Genomic DNA, 25834 nt, shown 5'->3' on the forward strand with positions numbered 1-25834 from the left:
TGCTGGGGGTGGGGGTGGAGGACTGTAGTTTCAAATAGGTTAGAGAAGGCCTCTCGGGGAGGGTGATGTCTGAGGAAAGATCTGAAGATGGGGAGGTGAGAGGAGCCACGTGGTTGGCTGGGAAAAGTGCATTCCAGGCAAAGGAGAAGCACAAATGCTGGAAGCCAGAGCGTGCCTGGCACGTCCATCCAGCAAACAGAGAAGAGGCCGCAGCAGCTGGAGTGGCATGACTGAGGTGGAGAATGAGAATAGAGGTCAGAGAGCTAGGGGTGTACTGGGAACGACAATGGAGGGGGTGTAGGTCATTGCAAAGACGTAAGACTTTGACTTTCACCTTGTGTGAGAACAAGGAAGGTTCTGAGCATAGGACAGACACAATCTGAGGGGATCTGAGGTGGTTTCTAAAGGATCACTCCAGCTGCCATATTAAGAATTGACTCGGGAGGGGGACAAGAGTGAAAAGCAGGGAGCCCAGTCAGGAGGCTGCTGCGATAATCCAGGTGAGAGATGCTGCTGGATTGGACCAGGGTGATAGCACTGGAGGTGGTGGGAAGTGGTAGAAGTCTGGATATATTCTGAAGGTAGAAAAAGATTTGCTGACAGATTAGATATGGAATGTAAGAGACAGAGAGGAGTTCAGGCTTTGGGCCAGGACAGAGTCGCCATTTACTATGAACGGGGAAGACTACAGGAGGGCCAGGTTTGGGCAGGATGGATAGAAGGTCTAGAAGGTCAGGAGTTTGGTTTTGAATACATCAAGTTTGAAGAGCCTGCTAGAAATCAAGTAAGATGTTAGTAAGCAGGTGAGACTGGAGAGAGAAATTTCGAAGTCACTGGCATATGGTTGGTATTTAAAGCCATGAGAAGGATGGTACCACAAGGGGTGAGTGTATGAAGAGAAGCGGCCCAAGTACGGAGTCTTGGGACCCTCCAAAGATGATGAGGAGGTGACCTCGACGAGAGCAGTTTCAGTGGAGTGGTGGGCGTGAAAACCTGAACGGATCTAGTTGAGGAGAAGAGGCGGAGAAGAACTGGAAAGAGCAAGCATAAACAAGCAGAACACTTTCAAGGAGTTTTGTCACAAAGCGGAGCCAAGATATGGGTCAGATGATGGAGAGGGAAAGAGAGTCAAGTGATTGTTTTTAGGTGGGAGAAATGACAGCTTGTTTGTAAACTGATGGAAATGATCCGGGAGAGAGGGGAATTTTGACGTTATAGGGGAAAGGCAGGAGGACTTCTGGAACATTGCTCTCTACTAGGCAGGAGGGGAAGGCATCTAGTGGACGAGGAGGGACTGGTCTGAGCTGGGAACCTGGACAGTTTACCTGTGCTATGGGAGAAAACCCCATATGTTTAAATGCATGGGTGGGAACTTGTGGAACTCTTCTTACCACTTCTATTTTACCAGTGAAATAGGACTCCAAGGCATGTAGGTTAAGAGAGATGGGGAGGTGAGTAGTGTAGATCTGAGGATCAAAGAGAAGGTGGGAGATAATCATCTAAGAGAATGAACAAGTACATGAATTAGAATGTTGTATGACTGCCAGGTAGCAGTAAGGGCCCACCTGAGCCCTTATGACAACTGTCAGTATTGGTTTTTCCAGCCATATATTGTTACAAAGGTATCGGGCAAAGTCAGGGGGAAACTGGAAATAACGAGGAATGGGGTTTTGCTAAACAAGTATGACAAAGAAAGAAAAACTGTTGAATATTGTTTGGAGGGAGTGAATATAATAGACCATGGAATTTCAGACAGATGAGGGAAGTGAGACCATGCAGATGAGGGACTTTAAATAGGCAGTAGGTGCCAGGAGGGTCAAAGAATCATAAACAGCCCTACAGGAAAATCATTTCATAATAATGATTAAAGGCCATCCAGAAAGGATTAAATAAGTACAGTATCCCATTCACCTCAAATACTCTGTGAAACAAGGGTTAGGGAAGAGTGTAAACAAACAATCACATATTTTATTTTATATCCTCTGCTAAAAAAGGAAGGGAAGCATGTGAACAATTATTTTAATATTTCATTCCATAGATTAAAATAATTTTGTTGCTTGAAAGGGAGAATAAGAATTATAGAAGTCAGAATAGTAGAGGGAGTAAGCTAGAAAGAGAGGAGACAGTGACAAGAACATGGCTGAGACTATGGTGAGATGCAGATGTGGATGACAAGGCCTGGTGTGTGATCTTGGCAGACAGTGACAGAGAGAGGCTGTAGAACACGGTCAAGGGAGGAGAAGATTCAAGGAACGGAGAAATCAAGTTTTAGAGGAACTTCCACATAGACAGTGAAATCACTAAGAATTATGACAGAGAGTCACAGAGAGACTCTAGAGTGCTAGAGAGAGACCCCTAGACCAGGAGAGATGTGATGGGAACATGACTCCGCCGTGAACAGAATAAATAAAGTCATACTAACACACAGGAGACATACAGTCATAACAAGGTAAGCACTGAATATCAGTCTGGCCAAAACTGTAATTATATTGGGAGGCAGGAAGGCCATGGGGAGGAAGCAGAGGTTGGGGGATGGGGAGGGGGATGATCGGTACTGGTGAGGAGAGTGGTGCTAAAATAAATCCGTATCTTCTGTAATAGTCAACAGATAATATCTAGCAACACTGAATATGAAGTAGCAATACAAACAAGACATTTAGAGGCATTCAGGTAAATTCCCAAAATATCAGCTAAAAGACTAAAACTGATTGCCTCTAGGGGTAGGGGGGAAGAAATGGAGGTGAGAGGCAGGGATAGGCTGATTTTCAATAACAAGCCTTGAAGAACTATTTGACTCTTTATACTGTGCTTATATAACTGATCAAAAATTAAAACTTAAAAAAAAAAACAGCTGAGTTGTTCGAAAAGTGGATAATGATGCAACTTCTAATTAGGTGTTGTTATTCACCATCCCAGATTAATCAGATTCGTAAAAGCAATCTAAAATACTCACAAACTCTTTTGTTTTTTTCTCTCAGAAAGGATGCTATCTTGTTAACTGATGCCTTTGACTTCAGCGATCAGTGTTTAAATTCAGCACTTGGTTGTTATGATGGAAATGTCTATGAACGTCTGTTCCAGTGGGCTCAGAAGTCACCAACCAATACTCAGGTAGTTGAATAGAACACATTATAAATTATGCAGGAGAGCCGAGAGCAAGCAGTGAATATACCTCCACGTTTTCCCATTTTAATTGATTCCCATTAGGTTAGAAATTGCTTGGCATAGCATGTCTATTTAAAATATTTTGAGAATACATAAAAGAAACCAGGGGCAGGGATGTGGCCTGGTAGGAACTCTGAGTCTGAACTGTAATAAGCAAAATGCATTGCTCAGAATTTGGTAAAGGGAATTGGGAGAAAGGCCCAAGCTCTAAATCATGGCTTGACATACACAAGGGCATACACACATAGTGGCAAAGCGGCTTTTAAGTAACAGAAATAAGAAGATAAATCACTGCACTGATTTAACCGTCTTAATTTCAGCCTTTTAACTCTTAGTTTAGTGTTGATACAGTAGGTATTCAGGGGTGACAGGAAGCTTGGGGGTGGGGGTCTCTCTCTCAGCCCTCACTGCCTGCTAGAGATGCCTCCTCCCTCTTCTCTCCGAGGAACAAAATCCCAGGGACAAAGAAGCCTGCTGCACTGCCATCAGTATCCCAGGAAAGCCAAATAAATGACAATTACAAGGGTTATGGCAAAAAGATCCCCAGCTGTCCCAGGAGAGAACACCAGAACTCATTAACAGAAGAAGGGGAAGGGCTCATAAAATCCTAACAGTCTACAGCCAGCGTCCCAGACTCTCTGCTATGAGCCTCATTGGGAAACATTATGAATATCAATGGCTACATTAACTGGATTAGAGAAATAAACCCTGTATTTAGAATTTGGGGAACCAACATTTACTAGCAGATTTGATACAGATGATCAAAACAAAGACACTCTACAGCTACACAACAGGTTATTTTAAGTTCTATAATGCAGATATGTAATTCAGATGATGAAGTCTAGTTCTTTACCTCTTCAGTCAAATTTCAGAAAAGGTGTCTTAACACCTCATCAAATTGGCACCTCTCAGGCTTTCGTTCACACTTAACATGGTGTTAGACTTGCTCTTAAAATTCTGCATCCTGTCATACCTCATAGCTTAATTTAACATGGTTATCTAAAGTTGCAACACAACGTTACCCCCAAGATGCTTGTCGGCTAGAAGGCCAATCCCTGTCTCCAGGGAGGCATCCTTTTAACTCAACAAGGAAAGATAAAGAACTTACCTAAAGAAGGTACAATACATGTACTGCTTAGTACAGTTAAGCTACTTCTAGTGTGTTATTTTTTCTAATGATTAGATCTCTCTACTTTCTAACATTTAAATCCTGGCATAGAACTACAGCAATCCTGTCACTCCAGATTAGCCCCCGTGGTCTAAAGAAACACACATGCCCTTTGGTACTCAAGAGAAAAACCTACCCTGCCTTAACACCTGTCAGGAAACACTGACGTATCTAGCTCAAACCTGCTTTACTAGCAACACAAGGAAACATGCCAGTTCTCCTGATTCCTCATATTCACCAAAGAACACAGGGGCTTTCTTGTCTTTTGTTTCTACTCTTCATCTTGAAAGAATTTAATCTGGACACTATACGAGGGCAGGCTTGTCTAGATGCGGGGCATGACTGACCCACAGCACCAGCAGACTTGGTAGGATGGCGATGCACGCCATCCCTTTCACTCTTCCCTATCTCCTGCCACGTGACTGTGAACGAGGGTGGAGTTTTCATCTTCCCAACTCCAGGGTCTATCACAGAGTAGATACTTCGCATTTACGGAGTAAATGAACATGGTTCCGTGACCTACGCAGCGGGACGAGGACCCTGCTGCATACCCAATACTGCACACTTCCGCCATCCTAGCTTACGTTACCTCGCAAAAAAGGTGGCAGGTACAGCAACGTGGCTCTTTCATGCACAGCGACTGTAAGAATGTGAGATTATAAGTGACCTTGAAGAATGTTTCCAGTTAGTTAAAACGACACTTGGTTGACAACTGATCTATGGCTCCCTAATCTTACATTTCTGGCTCCTCTAGGCACCACCAAAATAGCCCTTTTAAAGTGTATTTTCTAATCTGCTGTAGGTAATTTTGAAACTGCAGTTAGAGACATTTTTCCTCATTTGCACTAGCAGAGAAAGGAACGCTACAGGTATTTCAAATAAATTAAAACAAAAGCTACTTTGAAACATGCCTTGTAGACGCAGAAGTACAAGCAGGAATTTATTTCACTGACATTTCTACCAAAAGAAAAGTGCTATGCTGTGTTGAATGTCTTAGAATTATATGAGTCTCTCCTGTCTGGGGCAGGTTAAGTGCTGAGCTTTATTCCCAGACAGGATGATGCACTCCCATGGTTTACTCTCGCTATGGTGTTCTGCCTTTTGGCTTTTTTCCTGATTTGGATGCTATTTCACAACAGTTTCTCCGAAATGAACTGCAAAGGACTGTTCCTGTTCCCCACGTGAACTCCTATCTAAGTGATTCCCTATAGATGTAAGCAGTGAAAGAACCACTGGGGATAATTTCAAAATAAGAATCCTATTTCCCCCCAATTATTCTATTGCAGAAATTTATTCAAGTAGTTGCCAGATGCGTTAAACACATCTACTGATCCATGCATTCATTCAATCATTCAACAAATATTTATTGAGCATATGATGTATGCCAGAAACTATTCTAGGTACTGAGGACACAGGAGAACAAAAGAGTTATAGACCCTGTCGTCAAAGAGCTTACAGTTTTAACTGAGACAGGCAAAAAAGTAAACAAGTAAATATTATAAAAGATGAGGGTAGATCTGTGAAGAAAAGAAATCAAGACATCACAATAGAGAATAATGGGGATAGCCAATTCTGACATAGACTATTGCTTACCTGATTTCACCTTCTGGTTCCTTGCTTTGTGGTTAACATGTTCAATTTCAAAGAGCCTCAAAGAGTCAAGCCTTTTATTTGCATTAAATCCCAAAAGCAAATGATAGCTGTGTTTTTTTAATTGGCCACCTGCATCCACAATTTAAAATCTGCATGAGAAAAGGAAGGATGCCCTTTGGAAAAAATGTTTCCCCATACATTCACACAAAATGAATTTTAAAAATAAATTAAAAAATTAAGAACCTTATGTAATGTTACTTTTTTGAAACTAAAAAACTTAATTTGAAAGTAAAAGTCATTAATACTGGCAGAAATAGTCTGTCTTAACAATGCACTTTTTTCTACAAATAGGGGAACCCTGCCTATGAGAAATATATAAGACCACTATTACAAGGCTGGAGATCCAGGCTATGAAATAATCAACAGCATTCAAGAGGCACCACCACGTGGTAATGGTACTATGGCATATGCATCATTAAAATCTACAACTACATATGTATGTATTTTTTAAAAAGAATCATTATCTTCCAGAGACACAGACTGAAGTGGATGAAATATCTGTGATTTATTTCAAAATAATCCATGGGAAGAAAAAGGGGGAATGAATCATTGTTGAAGCTATTCAATGCGTGTGTGGGTGTTTACATTATTCTACTTCCGAATATATTTGAAATTTCCCACAATAAAAAAAAGTAGCACTATCCATTTGCAGCTTCTATTTTGTTAAATGCCAGGGTTTTCCTTTAGATCTAGCAAAAGCCAATAGACTCATTAGTTATCACTTGTGTCCTTATAGCACACATTTATTTATCCCAGGGCTTAGAAGAACACATACACACACACACACATGCACACAAACAATTCTCTTCTAAAAGTGCCTACACTTGGTATAATCTAAATAAAATGTAGATCACCGCACACCAATCAGAATGGCTGTCATTAAAAAGGTAATAAACAACAAGTACTGGCAAGGATATGGAGAAAAGGAAACACTTGTGCACTGCCGCAGGGAATGTAAGTTGGTGCCGCCTCTATGGAAAACAGTATGGAGGTTCCTCAAAAAATTAAAAATAGAACTATGATACAATCCAGCAATTCCACTTCTGGGTATTTACCCAAAGAAAACAAAAACACTAATTTGAAAAGATACATGTACCTCTACATTCACTGCAGCACTATTTACAACAGCCAAGATCTGGAAGCAACCTAAGTGTCCAACAACACATGAATGGCTAAAGAAACTGTGGTGTATATAAACAAAGGAATATTACTCAGCCATAAAAAAAGAATGAGATTGTGCCATTTGCAACAACATGAATGGACCTAGAGGGTACTGGCTAAGTAAAATAAATCCAACACAAAGACAAATACCATATGATTTCACTTACATGTGGAATCTAAAAAACAAAACAAATGAGCAAACAAAACAAAACAGAAACAGACTCATAGATACAGTGGTGGTTGGCGGAGGTGGGGATGGGAGGTAGGTGAAAGGGATTAAAAGGTACAAACTTTCAGTTATAAAATAAGCAAGCCATGGGATGTAATGTACAGCACAGGGAGTATAGTCAATAATAGTGTGATAACTTTGTATGGTGACAGATGGTTACCAGACTTATAGTGATCAATTCGTAATGTATATAAATGTCGAATCACTATGTTGTACACCTGAAACCAATATAATATTGTACGTCAACTATACTTCAATTAAAAAAATGAAAAAAATAGAGCCCTAGGAATACAACATAAATGTTTAAAAAATTAACTCTTCCACAGTAAAAATGATTTAAAGTTTCATAAAAGACATAATTGTCTCAAATTACCCAAATATAACCAACCTACATTTTTCACATCATTTTCAACTGCCCAAGTATATAAAACACTCAAAATTAAATACCATCAAACAAATTAAATTGCAAAAAATCTCAGCGGGCTACTTTTCCTAATTTACTCATATAAATAATCATTTAATTGTTAATAATTTATAAATCTGAGAAAATTTACCAAAAGCAAACTTATCTCCAGTAATCTGGACAAGGAAGAGACCTCACAGATGTTTAACTCTTAAAACCTTGGAACAACTATTTATTCCCATTTCCATACCTGTTTTCAACCCAAATAATTTCATCTTTCATTCACCTCAGCTAACTCAACAACACATAACTGGCTGGGCTGTTCCTTTTCTTGTTTCTTTTTTAGGTAACCACTAATCAATTTGAAGGAGGAGACAATTTTCTAAAAAGATAACCTCATACTTAGCACATTTACTGAAACCACAGCAACCTACCAATAACATTAAGGGATTTTTAGTTTGAAGATGGTAAAAATGGGGTAGTTACAGGTTTCTGGATATTGGTCATTTGTCAAATCTTAAGTTTTCAGAGAGACGTGGGCAAAAATGGATGTAAGTAAATGTTCTCATCCTCCTTTGAAAGAGAGAATTTCAGAATCTTCTCAGAGGAGAAAAGGAGTGAGCTTCCCCGGGGCACACAGCCTCAGGACTCTACTCCTCCCTTAGACAACAGGGAAGAAATTTCTGAACTTTCTTTTAAAAGGTGTTCTAGCAAACTAGGAAGTTTCCCTATAGTTAACATAATCCTTCCAGTAACTTCCAAGAAACAGAATCAAATGAACTATGCAAAATAAGACTACAGTAAAATTTTTAAATGTACATAATATTTCCAACTGTTCTAGATCCTTCATTCACTGCAGTTTTCTTCTCCTCAGAAATTTAACCTTAATAACAAAATACATTTGTGGGTCACCATAATATATGAGAATAAAATGGCTAAAGAGTCGGTTTGTCCCTGTGCTCGATACAAAGCTAGAATGAGGGTCAGGGAGCAATGACAACTGGTGGCTTACTGAAGAAAAATCTATAATCTTCAAAATAAGTCCTATTGGAAAAAAATTTGTCAAACTGTACGTTCACTGTCCAAATATGCACTCTTTTAGACAAAACTAATAATGCCATCAATTCCCTGCTTCAACAGCATAGTAGAATTCTATAAACCGCATCCTAAAGTTCCACTGAGTCCTCCTGAATCAAATACAAATGTGCTATAGGCAGCATTTATTGGGACATAAAACAATGCATATTTTAGACAAGGAATATGATTTTCCCCCTTAACTGACGATAATCAATAAATACAAACCTAATTTTCATATTTCATTTATTTATTTATTTATTTTTTCTGGTAGACAGTACATTTGGGAATTATACTGCACCAGGCATAAGAAGTAAGATTTCTATCACAGGGACATTTTGTATTCAGAAGCCAATATAAATATTTCTAGTCAGACATTTCCATGGCTACAGATATTTGGTTGCTTGATTTATATGCATAGAAAGAAACAGTTGTCGTAACTGTAAAAAGCAGTACTTAACAAGTACTTTTAAATGATTGGAACAGTTTTCCTTTAATATTATAATACTGCTTATTGGTTTGAAAACTAGGTCACCCTACATGATGTTTTGATTTTTCCCAAAGGCATCATGAGTACTCTGTTTATTCTTTCATTCCTGCGTTTTTAGCCTTCTAGTTGAGTTAGGGACTATTTAATCAGAAATCATTTTAGCACTGTAATAAAAAAAGCTCTGTTAAGGGTAGATTATATACCATCATGATTTTCAGACTTCTTTTTATAAAAAAGGTATCTGGAGGCTCTGAACAGGCACATGCATACTCAGGGTGAAGGGAGCAAAACACAGAGGAGTCCTGCTAAAGCACAAAACTTCCTTCGGGTCCCCAGTGCCTTCAAATAAATACAAATATTAAAAAAAAAAAATCTCACACTGCGATTTAAAAAAAAAAAAAAAAAAATCAGCCTCTTGGATCTCCTGGAGAGCCCACTTCCAGGAACTTCTCCCAGTGCTGGAGGTCAGTCATCTGTCTTCCGGGCCAGCCTGCAGAAGGTCCAGTTGTGCTCCACTGTGTTCTCGTTGGCCCGCTCACTCATGTGATGCACTCGGGTGTTTCGGATTGTGAAACCTTGTTTTGTAATGTATTCCATCAGGTGGACTCGGAGGGAAACTTCCTGGTGATAATCACAGGGTCCAAAAGTAAAGGAAACCTGGCAATCTCTGGTGTCCATCATGTGCTTATTCCACTTTGTAAAATAGTTTGATATGCCTTCTAGTAAGGAATGGACCTTGGTGGTGATGGTTAATTGGGTTATGATGACAGCTACTGGATTGGAGTACTTAGAAAGCTTCCGAGTACTAGATAACTCCACAACTTCTTCAAAAGTATCCATAGGATACAAAGGCTTGGGGTCATTGAGACACTGAATCAAGGGCTCAATCTGATAAAAATCTGCTTCTTTCCGAAGCAGATCAAATTCCTTAAAATCCAGGGGTAAGGTCAACTCTGAAGTTCTCAAGAAGTTGAGGACATATCGGAAAAGAGGTCCATCTCGATCAATGAAGTAATTGCCTTGAGGGTCTCGAGCTGTGGGGAAGTCCCCCCCAAACATAGCTCCAAGCATGGAATCCGGGTAACGCGTCAATGTGGTGAGAGACGTTGTGTACAAGTGTCCACCTACATTTAACGTGACTGGGTCAGTCATCTGAAATTTTTTAAAAAATGATCAGTCATCTGAAACTTTTTTAAATCCTAACTTTGACAAATTAAGAAAATCAGTGGTAACAAGCAAAGCAAAAGATTCAGGCTACAACACATCTAGCAATCCACTGATGCAAAATACAGCTTTACTTTCAGTGAGAAACCCACCCGGATGAAGGGATCTAACATTTGCTTTCAAAAGAGAAAAGGGATACGTCCAATTCTTCAACGCCTTACACTAAAAAAGGAGGACATGGCTTCCAAAGCCACTTTATTTCAGGCCCAGTATCTAGAGAGAAGTTTTCAGGTCAGAGTATATTATGGGAGGAGAAAGGCCAAACTAAAATATACTCATTTAAGTTTTTTTCAGATTTAAAAAAAAAAAAACAACTTTCATTTTTCTTAACTCAATTTAACATAAAATAGAATAAAAAATGATTTGATAACATAAAACATCTACTTTCAATATTTCTTTTGTCTTTTCCCCCTCAAAAAGAGGGGGAAAAACCATGAAATCTATTTTAAAAATAAAAATTTGTGTAGAACTAATCTTCCTAACTTTTTCATGGAAATAACAGTATCAAATACTAAGTTAAAATACACAGTTTGGTCAACACAATCTCATATACCCAATGGATAATAGCAGCTTTCAAATTTCATAATCTGATAGTATATTCACTTTTGTAATATTAATGTTGCAATCTGGCCTTTAATTTTCAAAAGCAAGCTTCTCTAAATAATACATACCTTTGGTTTTTAAAATCATATTTAAGAAATAAAATAAGACAGATAAAGACAGGTACTATACAAATAAAATATTTCTTACCAAAGGAAAAGAAAAATAGGAAGACACATGCACATGCGAAAAAAAGTGCTAGTGGGAGAAGTGGCACCTTCTCAACCGTACACCTCCCCAACCACAAGAAAATGTCCTCTCTACCCATTACCTACTAGACATTTAACAGTCACTACTCTATGATGGAAGAGTTTTAAGGGCAACATACTTTAAAGACCAAAAAAATAAAATGATTATAAAAAGTTACATAGAGAGTCCATGTTGAGCTCGCTTACCTAAAAACACCAAACAAAGTTAAAACACCCAAAAAATACATCTAAACTAATTGGGGGGGGGTTGCACCATTGATAATTTTCATTCTTATGAGATGTATTATACCTAAGAATACATAAGAGGCAGGGAAAGACACACAAAAATAATTTGCCAGCCTTCAAAATGCATCTGCAAAAGCCTCTCACCATATAGCCCCAGTCTCCATTATCCATCTGCTCCAGTGCTGCGTCTCGGGGAGCCCAGGTTCCAGGGAAACTTGGGGAAGAGAAAAAGACATGTGACAGTGCATGTAACTATGAAAACAGAATAGAAAAGCTTTCTCACCCAACAGAGCAGGTCAAACACCAGAAAACTACTCATCTTGGCTCAACTAAAACCTGCTACAAGGCAAAGATCTGGGGAGGAAAGGATTCCTCTAAGGCCTTCTATGGGTCCCCAAGAGACTGGCAAATCTTTACAGAGAAAGAGTTATCCTATACTTAGAGAAGAAGGTAGAGCCTAGTGAGTAAACCAGTCATTCAAACTCTACCTACCTTCTCTGAGAATTCAGTTTTTAGAATTCCTACAGGAGAACACTACGATTACCTCTACAACCTTATCCTGGTACAAGCCTGTGATGATCCTTATCAAAAAGGTTAAGAGAAAGAGAGAAAGGGAAAACTTTTTCATCAGCATTTCAGCTATATAAACTAAACACCTTAGCAAAAGCATTAAAAACCATAAACCTCCAAGACACCGGTATCTCTTTCCAGGAGAAATATGTCAGAATGGCAGCTCTTTTGTAAAATAGAAAAACTAATTATACTTTTAATAACGATACATTTCATTTTGTACAATAATCAAAACAAATAGAAAACAGTTAAATGCCAAACCATTAAAGCACAACGGGGGGCAAAAAGAACCTTACAAATCTGAGAGTCAGTCAGCTGGCACCTATGGAGAGCCAGTCTGAAGACACTGATACACACCTAGAAACTAATGATGCCAGTTTGAATTTACTTTTATCTAGAATTCAAAAGCACTTTAACAGTTTCCCAGCTACTGAATTGCTTTAGTCAGTTCTCCCTCACACACATCATTCCCCAAATCACCCGGCAAAGCAAACTCCAGAGCAAATTTCAAAAGCTTTGGCAAGAGACAGTAAGAAACATGGAGTTATCGGTATTTATCCAGGAAAAGCACTGTTTTGTTTGTTTGTTTGTTTTTTGTTAACGTGGTCTTTGCACAGATTCACTTTCCCCACTTTTAGAGGAATCTGGCACACTAATTCCCAGAACAGGCCCTGGCTACAGAAGATCACAAAGGCTCTTTCTCAAAAGGTCACTCAGGCATGTAGAGAACATTTGCATAGCACAGCAGGGGCTGAAATCAGAGCCTGAAGCATCTATTTCTCTACCTTGCAAATTCTTCAAAGCAAACAAGCTAAAATGTGGACCAGACAACGTGGGTTCAGTTTTTATTCTCCACACTCAGCAGTTGGATATAGATAGGTCTCCACATGGTACAGGGTGAGAAATGGAACAAATGTCAAATTCAGGGCTGTTGTGACAACCTTTCATTCCTCTGACTTGCTTCATAAACAGTATTTGAAGTAACAGAACCAAGAAACACGTTTTACCAATTTGTATTACGAGCACCTGATTGAGTTACTGATCCAACAGACAGATCAGTAGATCAGCAACTGAGCGATTTAAAAGGCCAGTCATCCAAAAGTTCTGGTAAGATGCCCATCTTTGGCATTTTCCCATCACCTGAAGTATTCGTTACTGACAGCCTCAAAAATAATTCAGTCAACCAACATTTACTGGAGAGTAGAGCGAGGAAAGGTATGGTCCTTGCCCTCGTGGAGCTTTCAATCCATGAAGAAAGGCAACATGCAGCAACTGAAGTACAGAATAATATTCAAAAGTACTATATAAGGGCTTCCCTGGTGGTGCAGTGCTTAAGAATCCACCTGCCAATGCAGGGGACACGGGTTCGAGACCTGGTCGGGGAAGATCCCACATGCCGTGGAGCAGCTAGGCCTGTGAGCCACAACTACTGAGCCTGCGCTATAGAGCCTGTGCTCCACAACAAGAGAAGCCACCGCAATGAGAAGCTCGCGCACCGCAACGAAGAGTAGCCCCTGCTTGCCTCAACTAGAGAAAGCGCACGTGCAGCAACGAAGACCCAACCCAGCCAAAAATGAAAACAAACAAAAAGTACTATATAATAGATGGCCTGGCAGAGACCTGAGCGGAGGAAGACGCAGAACCATTCCAAACGTGAAAATGGAGGACTTCCGGGAAGAGCTTACTCAGTGGAGCTCTGCAGGCATATTAGGACAACCTGAAAAGGGATTCTAGAATAAAGAAACAATTTAAGTAATGGGCGGGGGCGGGGGGTGGGGAGTGTCCCCCCAACATTCCCGATACAGTAGCAGAGCGTGAATAACTATCCCCTTTTAGAGATGCAAAAGAGAGAACCGGCAGATTAAGAGACTTGCTCAAGTCCCCACAGCTAGAAAGTAAACTAACAACTGAACAAGAGCTTGGGTTTCCTGACTCCTAGTCCAGATCTTTCCATAAAATCCCTCCTCGGATAGAAACTGCAAGAATAGAATCCAAGAAATGAGAAATCGAAAGGATTAACTTAAAACACCCCTACAGCCATCTATTAACCCTATCCACCTAGTAGGGATTTATTTACAAATTTAACAGTAACTCAAAGTGAGCAATCATAATGGGTTTGTAAAAATTCCCCTGAAGCAAAATAGCAAGAACCTACTCACTAGTGTAATTGAAGGCTGCTATCCTCTGTCTTTTCTTTTTTTTCTTTAACTTATTTATTTTATTTATTTTATTTTTGTCTGCATCGGGTCTTCATTGCTGTGTGTGGGCTTTCTCTCTAGCTGCGGTGAATGGGGGCTACTCTTTGTTGTGGTGCGCGGGCTTCTCATTGCAGTGGCTTCTCCTGTTGCGGAGTACGGGCTCCAGGCGCGCAGGCTCAGTAGTTGTGGCTTGCGGGCTCTAGAGCTCAGGCTCAGTAGTTGTGGTGCACGGGCTTAACTGTTCCGCAGCATGTGGGATCTTCCCAGACCACAGCTCGAACCCATGTCTCCTGCATTGGCAGGCAGAATCTTAACCACTGCGCCACCAGGGAAGCCCTGTTCTCTGTCTTAAGTGAAGTAAAGAACTCCACTCCATGAATATCCGAATGGTAAGAAATGGGAGACCAAAGACAAGTAAAAAAACAGACATCATCAAAGTTACAGCTGTTATGCAAGGACTGTCCACTATTAATCCTTTTTTTTTCTTTTTTACTGCTAAATCAAAACAAGATAACTTTTTGAGCAAACACACACACACACGCATTAGATGATGCCCCTGAACCTGTTCCACAGCAAAAGCCAAGGTTCTGTTCCAGTACAAAGATGTAATAAAACCTCAAACTTAATAATTCAGGAAAGCAATTATGGGAATCTATATAAGCCCATGTTTCTTAAAAAATACCCAAAAGCCTCCCGTCATTTGTGTGTAAGATACATCAAAATAAAATGAAGTTACTATTAGTCACTTCCAATAACAACTACTAAACTATCCCCCCAAATCAAAACGTTCACTAAAAAGCTCTAAGGGGAAAAAATAGTATTGATTAGTTTAAATTTTATCTCTGCACCTTACTTCTAAACATCCTCTGTGAAGATGCTCAGATACAGCAAGAAGCAAACCAAAAAAAAGCAAAGAGATTCCTGGTCAACCAATAGCTGGATAATCTGACCTCTGAATTGATGACTATTAGGACCATCTCAGAGACAATGCAGATGAATGAAATAAAACATAATGCAAAAGAATTTCCGGAATAGCTTCAATTTCTAAGTCATTTTCCAGAGCTGCTAACAATTAGAAAATGATTCATTTGCTTTTCATCTTCTCTCCCTTCTGGCACTCTCCAGTGGAGGGCTTAATGAGAAATTAAAGGACCACAAGACAGGCAGCTGAAGGAAGATCTTGAAATGGGCATCAAATGGGCCTGTTTTACTTGATGAAGACAAAGAAAAATCCAACATTTCAGAAAATTGTCCAGGAATGGAGATTATGAAGGTAACAATGAAAAACATTTTCCTTTGAAGTGACTTTCCTTACTAACAATCATTTTAAACAACAGTGAATGCAGCCAAGCACAAACAATTGTAAAGTTCAAAGAAAGACATCTGACCCTTTAAAATCAGCTCACCTGAAAAGAGCTGACCTTTGGTGCAAATAAAATACATGTGGAAACAACCAGCTGACCGTTCCCAAAGAATGTAAAGCAGTACTGAAAATTATGACTAATGTACAAATTCTGACAGTGTAATGTTAGCAGATAATTACATTAAGGAAAACACATACACACTCAAGAATTTATAAAAGTCTTAAAAGAAATCGCTAAGAATTTTCCACAGTAGCAAATGTGAAAAATGCACAATTCAACAAGTTAATGGCTTAAAGAATAGCATAAGAACACCTGAAAGTCATTCTCCTCACCACTGCAGAACTCAATTACAGGCTTCATGGTTATGATGAACTAATTTAACACAAATATTCTGGGTTTATCATTTCTGCTACAGACTAAGAATTCTCCGGGCTAAAAGTCCTGCTCCTACATAATAACCTATACACTGCAATACACACCTCCAAACTTGAATAAATAATAAAAATGTATAACTACCGCCTTCCCAAAGTTTCCAGGTAGCCCTTTTAAAACGCCTTCCTACTGAAATCTTTGTGTCTGGCATTCAGAAAAGAAGACTCAATAAATTCCACCTATACATACCCTCAGAATTACCTTTGTGCTGAATTTCTCTGTTCTTGAAATGTGGGAGTTTGAAAGTGAAATACTTTTTATAGTAACTAGTTCAGCGACATCTAAAGGAGTCTTTTGGGTTAACATTCACATACAAGGTGGCATAGGTAGCCAGGCGCACAAGGGGAATGTGATTATGGTGTTAGGTTACCCCAACCATAACCACTGCAGAAATGGATTGTTTTGTCCGAAAACTAATCCTTCTGTGGTCTAGGAGAAAGGCGCTCTACGTTGAAAAGTGACTTTAATACTAAAGAGCTGTCACAAACAGTCACAAAACCATAAAATTCCTCTTACCCCCAGTTTCTGTAAAATAAAACGGAATAACAGCACCTTCCCAAAAGTAATTATACCACTTGGGCACAACACAAAGGCAACAACTGGCCTACAGGGTAACAGATCCAGACTAGAATTCTAAAGTCACAGGCAGGCCAGCGCAGAAGAAAGAGAACTGGTCACCAGTGAGGATGTGTATCCCAAGTCGGCTCCATTACTAATTATGAGACTCTGAGTAAATCACTCTTTATGCCCAGCTGCTTCTTGCAGAAAAGAAAATGAGATCATGAATCAAAAAACATTGGTAGGACTTCCCTGGTGGCGCAGTGGTTAAGAATCCACCTGCCAGTGCAGGGGACACGGGTTCGAGACCTGGTCCGGGAAGATCCCACATGCCGCAGAGAACTAAGCCCGTGCGCCGCAACTACTGAGCCTGCGCTCTAGAGCCTGTAAGCCACAACTACTGAGCCCATGTGCCACAACTACTGAAGCCCGTGCGCCTAGAGCCCGTGCTCCGCAACAAGAGAAGCCACCGCAATGAGAAGCCCACACACCACAAGGAAGAGTAGCCCCTAGGGCTTCCCTGGTGGCGCAGTGGTTGAGAGTCTGCCTGCCAATGCAGGGGACACGGGTTCGAGCCCTGGTCTGGGAAGATCCTACATGCCACAGAGCTACTGGGCCCGTGAGCCACAACTGCTGAGCCTGCGCGTCTGGAGCCTGTGCTCCGCAACAAGAGAGGCCGCGACAGTGAGAGGTCCGCGCACCGCGATGAAGAGTGGCCCCCGCTCGCCGCAACTGGAGAAAGCCCTTGCACAGAAACGAAGACCCAACACAGTCAAAAATAAATAAATTAGTTAATTAAATAAATTTAAAAAAAAAAAAAAAGAGTAGCCCCCGCTCGCCGCGACTAGAGAAAGCCTGCGCACAGCAGCGAAGACCCAACGCAGCCAAAATAAATAAATATATTTAAAAAAAAACACACTGGTAAACTGACAAGTATCAAACAAATGTGAAAATACTAGTGGCAGTACCATAAATAAAATTTCTGTGGTAAATTGAGAAACTTGAGAGTGTGAACACAAGTAATTTAGAGCACGGGCATGGAGACAGGGCATACATGGAAGAGAAGGCCTCTTAATCTGCTTCCAGTCTCCCCGACACCATCCTCCTTTCCCCCGAGCTCCAGAAGGGAGAACTACAGGTAAATGGAAGCATCTGGCTTCCACAGAGACCACCAGACATCTGAGCTCTTCATCACAGAAGCAACTTCTCTAAAGCATGACTCAGGATTATCTCCAAGGTAAAACCAATCCAAATAAATATGTGTATTCCATTTTAAACAGACTCCAAATATCAAAATCCAAGACACACTGAGGGATTCATAGAACCCTAGAATTCCTTTATGCAGTAATGCTTTAAAATATGATTTATGAAAATTCAAATCACACAAACCTTAGAAATGGCATCTACGGAGGTCCCTGACCACTCAATCCTTAATATCTACGGTGTTATACAAAATGAAGTATTAGTATGGCCTGATAGTTCTCAGCCAAAGGGCAAGTTCTCTCAACCTGCCAACCATGCAGGTAAAAAGATTTTCCTTTTCCTAGCTACACATCTGTTCATTTGAAAACATCTCAATCTTGGGCTCAGTCCTGTGTTAAATGCTGGCCCCTCCCTTCTTTCCTATCTTGGGATCATTCATGTACCTAGGTATTTGTGACGGCAAGAAAATGAACATGCCAAGGGGAAAGAGTAAGGGACACTTAGGCTACCCCACACATTCTTAGCCAAACCAGGTCACCCCGGGTCTCTTGACCACTCAAACCTCTTCTATCACAAAGCTCTAAAACTGGAATTATCAACTTGTCCTAGAACTGGTATACTTGCAGAAACATAACTTCAGCAGAATATCCAAACAGGATCTCTGTTTCATTTCTCGAGTCCCACCCCCCAGACACAGCCTCCACCACTGACAGCCCGGCAGGTGCTTCAGGGGCTCCCCCTTTCCACGGCCATTTATCACCTCTGACATCCAGCATTAAAAATGCCCTGACACACACAAATCTGAGCATAAAGAACTCAGCTGGAGTCAGTCTCTTTGGGGCGGAAAATCCCCTAAGGCGTAGGCTTTAAATTAAGGCAAACGGTGGCCAATAAGCACCACCCGAAACAATCATTTTCGAGCAAACCTCGAGGTGCTCCCGTCCGGGCCGGGCTTCGCTGTTGCCCGCAGGCGGAGTCCCCCGCCCCGATCCGGCCCCGGCGTGGGACGGGAGATTCTCAGGGCCTGGAAGGGGGCACGCACCCGAGCCTGGAACCCGGGTCCGCCGAACCCGCACGTCCCCCCCCCGCCCGGGCGTGGGCCCGGAACCTCCGCCCAAGACCGGCCCCCGGCCGCAGCCAGCCCGCCGCGGGCTTGTGCCAGCCCCGGAGCGCGCCGCCCGGGCTCCCCACGGTCCCTTCAGTGCGGCCCCGCCGCCGCCCGGATTCTCCTCAACCCTGCTCCCCGGGCCGCTCCGCGCGGGCTTCTGCTAGTGCCCGGCCCTCCCGAGCCGGGCCCCCACGCCGTGGGCCCGCCCCTACTACTCACTGCGCTGCGGCAGCTGTGGTGGCCGGTCCGGGAGACGCCGGCGGCCGGAGAACGAGAGAGCGTGGACGAGTGAGCCCGCGCCCGGCGGCGACAGTGGCGGCAGAAGGGACGACTGAGCCCGCGCCCGGAGTTGCGGCTCCTGCCGCCCGGCGCGGGCGGTGCCTTCCCAGCCGAGACGCGGCGCCACGAGCGCAGACGCCCCCTAACGGCGGCGTGGGATGCTGGCCGGAGGGCCAAGCGGCCAGAGCAACTCAATCAGGCGTAGCCTGGGCGCCTAGGTCAGACCGGCTCCGCAGCAGCCCCGAAGCCCCGCCCCGACGCCCCAATCGAGCCCCTGAGGCTCCGCCCAGAATCCGCCCGACGTCCCGCCTCCGCCTGCAGATTGGGATCAGCCCAGACCCCGGCAGTTTTCGCTAAGTTCTCAGGCCTAGGGTCCCCACAGTTGTTTCTCTTGTCATTTCACGAACTCTCATGGGGCCCCGAGAACTCCCATGTTCCAGGCCTGGAGAGTAAAGCGGTCACCAAGAGGGAGGGGCGTCCTAATGAGAGGAGAAAACAGAAAAGACCCAAGGAAACAGCCAGTAGCCAAAATAATGACAAGTTATGATTATAAATGTTGGGAGGTACATGAATCAGATGGAGAATAAGGGGAGGGGACCTCTGCTTCAGATACAGTGGCTATGGAAGATCTGGACTCCGGGACTGTGGCCAGAGCACCTCCCGGCCTTGTCTTCTGTGGGATAGGTAGTAAGGTCACCTCTCCAGCCTTGTCGGGGAGTAGTGAAAGGCAGCGAGGTGGGGAGAAGGGCAGAGTGACTTCAGCAGAGGAAACGACTAGTGCAAAGGCTCTGAGGCCTGAAGGAGCCGGCCCTAGATGAAGCTGGCGCCGCTACCGCCACGAAGGAAGCCAAGGCTGCAAAGAGTGGGGAACTACCTAAAGTCTCAGAGCTAATTGGTCTCCAAGCATAGACTGTTTCCAAATCCCATTCACTTCCTGCTAACCAGATCTCCAACCCTTTCCAGGTGGGACCAGGTATGTGATGTTGGTATTTGCCATTTCCCCTTCAGCAGGAATAACCACTTGCCTTGGAAACTCACCTGTGCTTCATGGCTGCGATTGCGTGAGCTGCCTCTGGGGTTTAACTTTTATCTGCAGGATCATCACAGTCATATCTGATACTTGGTTTTTCTCTGAAAACTCAATACGTTAAATAAATGACATATGCTTCATCAACATAACTGAGTGCTACATTATCATACTCAAAAAGACTAGGTGAGGATACAGGGAAATGTGTGTGAAAATAAGCAGTGCACAAAATGGTATACATGGTATAATCCTAATTTTATTTTTAAAAATGTAAATATACACAGGCAAAAATTTTGATGGAAATACACGAAATCACTGATCCTAGTTCTAGGCAGTATGATGGGAATATTAGTGACTTACTACTTCCAAATGTTCTTCTGAATTTTCTATATTTTCTAGAATGCACGGATGCTGAATTTATAATCAGAAAAATACGAGTTTTATTTTTTACAGAAGAAAGGTAATGCTGAAAGTACCCAACACAGATCTCCAGGATTTGGTGCCACTGAAAATCCAAAATTGCCCCTGGCTTACTGGTGTCCTTGGAGGAGTCATTTCTCCTCTCGGGGCTTCTATTTCCTCAACTAAAAACTGAGAGGAATTAATTTTGTCAGTGGTTTTCTCAGAACAATTCCTACACATCTCAAAGTTTTTAATACTATTGTAAATTATATTTTCAAATTTGTGTTTTATAACCTATTGATGGTTATTGAAATGTAGTGCATATTATATAATAATCTTATATCCAGCAAACTCTTTTTTAGTTCTAATTTAGTTCTAGGAAGTTTACAGGCTTTCTTGAATTTTCTATGTAAGTAGTTATAGAGTCTGTAAGTAATAACATTTGGTATCTTCCTGTCCAGTCTTTATTTCCTTTTCCTTATTTTACTGCACTGACTAAAATCTCCAGCACAATGTTGAGTAACAATGATGATAGTGACATTTTTATCTTGTTCTTGACTGCTTCTAATATGGCACCATTAAATATGGTGTTTCTTGTAGATTTTTGGTAGATACCCTTTATCAAAGTAAGGATGTACCATTCTGCTTTATTATGAATGGGTGTTGAATTTTATCAAATGTGAGATTTTCCCCCCTAATGTAATTAATTACAACCATGGATTTTACTATAACCCATCCATGCATTCCTTGATGATGTGCTTTTTTTTCCAAAATAGTGCTGGATTTCATTTGCTAATAATTTAGAGTTTTTGTGTCCATATCTATGAATGAGATATGCCTACTATTTTCCTGTCTTATTCTCTCTTTGTCTGATTTTGCTATCAAAGTTACATGAGCCTCATAAAATAAGTTAAGGGGGGACTTCCCTGGTGATCCAGTGGTTAAGAATCTGCCTTCCAATGCAGGGGACGTGGGGTTCAATCCCTGGTTGGGGAACTAAGATCCCACATGCCGCAGGGCAGCTAAGCCCATGCACCACAACTACTGAGCCCGAGTGCTCTTGAGCCCGCGTGCTGCAATGAAAGATCCGCGTACTGCAACAAAGATCCTGCGTGCCGCAACTAAGACCCGACGCAGCCAAATAAATAAATAAATAAATAATTTTTAAAAAAATAAATTAAGGAATCGGTGTCTACTCACTAGAGCAGCTTCTATAAGATTGGGGTTTTTCTGTGGTTTAGATTTTCTATAGGATTCTCCTGTAAACCATCTTGGTTTGGGGCTTGGGCGTAGAAAGTGTTTACCTTTATATACCGACCCACAGCTTTCAATCTGACCTTAGGGGCCCACTTCTCCACCTGCATAGCTCTTGTGGGGCCACCAGAAAACTCCTTGTTGTTGAATCCGAAAGACACTCCTCAGATCTCCTCTCAGGCCTCCCTGCAGTGATATCACTGACCACACTCTCCTAGGGACAACCTCGTCCCCGAGCCCTGTTCTAGTTTTCCTCCTTCCTCTTAGACTCATGGAGATGCTCCTCCTCTTGCTTTACCCACTCCTTATGCCCAGGTTTCTGGCCAAGGCCATACTCTCTTCTCCATCTACTCCTCCCTGTGGACTGGCTCAGCCACCTCTGTGGATTCCATTCTTGTCTCTAAGCCCAAAGATTCCCAAATCCATAACTCCAGACCTACAGATGCTACATTTCCTAAAGCCCCTACTATGTGCCAGGCACTATGCTAAGTGCTTTTATCCTCTGGATCAGTCCTCTATTGCTGCATCATAAGTTGTCCCAAAATTTAGGGACTTAAAACAACAAACCTTTCTTCCTTTTTTGGCTGCACCACGCAGCTTGGGGGATCTTAGTTCCCCGACAAAGAATTGAACCCAGTCCCAGGCACTGGAAGTGCCAAGTCCTAACCACTGGACCGCCAGGGAATTCCCAACAAACGTTTCTTTTTTTTGTTTTTGTTTTTTTTTTTTTGGCTGCTTGCAGGCTTTCTCTAGTTGTGGCGAGCAGAGGCTACTCTTCGTTAAGATGCTCGGGCTTCTCATTGTGGTGGCTTCTCTTGTTGCGGAGCACGGGCTCTCGGCGCGTGGGCTTCAGTAGTTGTGGCACGCGGGCTCAGCAGTTGCGGTGCGCGGGCTCAGGGTGCAGGCTCAGTAGTTGTGGCACATGGGCTTAGTTGCTTTGCGGCATGTGGGATCTCCCCGAACCAGGGATTGAACCCGTGTCCCCTGCATTGGCAGGAGGATTCTTTTTTTTTTTTTTTTTTTTTGGCAGGAGGATTCTTAACCACTGCACCACCAGGGAAGTCCCCCAACAAACGTTTCTTTTCCTTTTTTTTTTTTTTTATAAATTTATTTATGTATTTATTTATTTTTGGCTGCGTTGGGTCTTCGTTGCTGCGTGCGGGCTTTCTCTAGTTGCGGAGAACGGGGGCTACTCTTTGTTGCGGTGCTCGGGCTTCTCATTGTGGTGGCTTCTCTTGTTGCAGAGCACGGGCTCTAGGCGCACAGGCTTCAGTAGTTGTGGCACGCAGGTTCAGTAGTTGTGGCACACGGGCTTAGTTGCTCCATGGCATGTGGGATCTTCCCAGACCAGGGATCCAACCCATGTCCCCTGCATTGGCAGGCAGACTCTTAACCACTGAGCCACCAGGGAAGTCCACCAACAAACGTTTCTTATCTCAGTTTCTGAAGGTCAGGACTCTGGAAGCAGATTAGGTAGGTAGCGGATCTTGCAGTCTAGATGTCAGCTGGGGCTGCAGTCAGCTGAAGGCTTGGCTGGGGCAGGAACATTTGCTTCAAGCTTACTCATGTAGTTTTTCGCAGAATGCAGTAGCTCCTCTTCACATGAGCCTCTCCTGACAACCTGGCAGCTGGTGTCCCCCAGAGCAAGCAATCTAAGAGAGAAGCCACAATGTCTCTTATAACCCAGCCTTGAAAGTGACATACCCATAGTCTCCTGGTCTCACAGACCAACCCTATTGCAGTGTGGGAGGGTACCACACGTGGACCTGAATACCAGGAGGCAGGGTCATTAGGGGTGATCTTGGAGGCTTCCCACCACACCCCCACAACTGTGAAGATGACCCACATCATCCCATGAATACAGGTGAGAAAATGAAGGCAAGGAGAGGTGAAGTCGGTGATCAAGGCCACTCAGCCAAGTCTGAGAAGAGATCTGAACACAGCTCTGCTTGCCTCCCCTTGGGTTTCTCCTCGTTCACAGTCTGTCCTCCATGGTCCACCACCAGCTTCCTCACCTTCAACATGTGCAAACCTGAACCCTCTTGCCTCACCACCCCCAAGCCTCCCAAGTCCCCAGCTCAGCTCAGCAAGTGGTGCCACCATCCTCCCATCTGTCCAAACCAGAAGCTTTGAGTCATGCGTGCTACTCCCACCCCCTCACATCCCGGTGCCAGATCACCCAGCCCTGCCAAGTCTTCCTCCTCAGTGCAGCCTGGATCCATCTCTCCTTCCCTCTCTCTCCATCTCCACCACCATCGCGCCGGGCCAAGCCACCAAACTGTCCATCCTGGGCATCCGCAGTAGCCCCTCCTGGCCTCCCTCATTCTCTCTGCCGCCACACTACCCACCCGTCCTCTTCTCTCCACCGTGAGTCACCTTTAAGAACACAAAGCTGGTTGTGTCACCCTGCCTGCTTTAAACTCCTTCAATGGCTCCCACTGCCTTCAGGATCCGGCCCCTGCCCACTTGTCCAGCCCCCTCCTCTGCACCTCTTCTCTCTCTCAGGACCCCAGCCCCTCTGCCACATCTTGGCATCTGGGACCCACTGCACATTTTTTCACTTCAGGGCCTCCGTTATGCTGTTCCCTTAGCCTAAAACACGCTTCCCCCAGCCCGGGGCAAGCCTGTCTCCTCGTCCTTCAGCATGTTTTCATCTCCTCAGAGAGGCCCTTCCTGACCTTCCCTGACCTCCCAGCCAGGCTGATGTCCCCCAGCTATAACTTCCACAGTGCCTGTCCTTCCCTCCTCCCCTCACTGCTTCTCAGCTGAACCATGGGCTCCCTGTGTCTGTCTGGCTCACAACAGCACCCTAGATCTTCACAATGTGCCTGGCACCTAGCACATCCCCAACAAACAGGTGACAGTTCAGTGCCTTCTCTCTGCCCCCTCCCTTTCCCCTTGGACTCCATGCTGCAGCCACTGGGCAATGTTCAGTTCCTTAAGTGAAGCATGGTCACCACCAGGTCTTTGCACGTGCTGTTCCCTCCACAGGATGCCCTTTCCTCCTGTCCCTCTATTTACTCAGCTAACTCCTGTATATTCATCAGGAACTAGGATTGCCAGGTTTAGCAAATGAAAACACAGGATGCTCAGTTAAATCTGAATTTCAGATAAACAACAAATAATTGTTTTAGTATAAGTCTGTCACAAATATTGCATTAAATACAAGCCATCCTGTATTTTATCTGGCAACTCTAGCACAAACCAGCACCAATTCCCCCCTCCTTTGGGAGATCTCCCTGGCCTCGACCCCTCCCCATCCCTGGGCTCCCAAACCACCCCCCTGCTCGCCCCCACTGAGCATAAACACTCACTCCGTTTATGATTGTCCATTACCAGCTGGAACGTGACCTTGTTGACAGAGAAGGCTGTGTCTCAGTCTTCACTCAGGGTGTCCTGCTTCACCTGGGACAACCCTGGCCATAACCCTGGGCAGTATGGTTTACTGAGTAGAGAAATGAAAGAGCACCAAAGAGAAAACAGTAAACAAGATAGGAAAAGGAACCAGCAAATGAAACTCGGCCCCCAAAGCAGCATGAATCTCTTGGATGATTACCCACAGCGGGGAGCACCCCTTCCCACCCCACCTCACCTCTGTCACTTAGAGCCCCTCACGCTGCCCCCAGCCTCAGGGAGCCTTAGGATTGGTGGACCAGGAATGCAAAAAAGAAAGTCTGTGTCCCTTCAGGGCGTTTTCCCCACCAGCCTCTTGAGCATTCAAATGGGGGGTCCTGCGGGGAGCAGGGTGGGAGTGTATGCCTCAGCCATAGATTGGAGAGAGGCTGTGACCACCCCCTGGGTAGGGAGGTGCCCCCAAAGGTTGGGGGATGCTGATCAA

At 43.3% G+C, this 25834-nt stretch overlaps 2 protein-coding genes across 10 annotated transcripts in view; one reads left to right on the top strand and one right to left on the bottom strand.

Annotated features, from left to right (window-relative positions):
• ACOX2 (acyl-CoA oxidase 2) overlaps nt 1-6627 on the top strand; it is a 35707-nt gene extending 29080 nt beyond the window's left edge. For 4 of the 5 annotated variants that reach the window (XM_082344766.1, XM_082344764.1, XM_082344765.1 and 1 more), the window contains 2 exons: nt 2979-3111; nt 6278-6627. In XM_082344766.1, the coding sequence (XP_082200892.1) occupies nt 2979-3111; nt 6278-6340 (196 nt within the window). In that variant the 3' untranslated portion in view covers nt 6341-6627. The remainder of the gene's footprint in view (nt 1-2978; nt 3112-6277) is intronic. The other variant, XM_082344767.1, reaches the window with a different exon arrangement.
• A 2455-nt stretch (nt 6628-9082) lies between these two features.
• Nucleotides 9083-25834, bottom strand: part of KCTD6 (potassium channel tetramerization domain containing 6) — a 57922-nt gene continuing 41170 nt past the window's right edge. The window contains exons 1-3 of one of the 5 annotated variants that reach the window (XM_082344825.1): nt 19254-20327; nt 11746-11815; nt 9083-10495 (exon numbers count right to left, since the gene is read on the bottom strand). In XM_082344825.1, coding sequence (XP_082200951.1) covers nt 9809-10495; nt 11746-11772 — 714 coding nt within the window. In that variant the 5' untranslated portion in view covers nt 11773-11815; nt 19254-20327 and the 3' untranslated portion in view covers nt 9083-9808. The other 4 variants (XM_082344827.1, XM_082344828.1, XM_082344826.1 and 1 more) reach the window with 4 other exon arrangements.

This window comes from Balaenoptera borealis (genome assembly GCF_965194805.1).
Source record: "Balaenoptera borealis genome assembly, chromosome: 12".
Classification (NCBI taxonomy): Eukaryota; Metazoa; Chordata; class Mammalia; order Artiodactyla; family Balaenopteridae; genus Balaenoptera; species Balaenoptera borealis.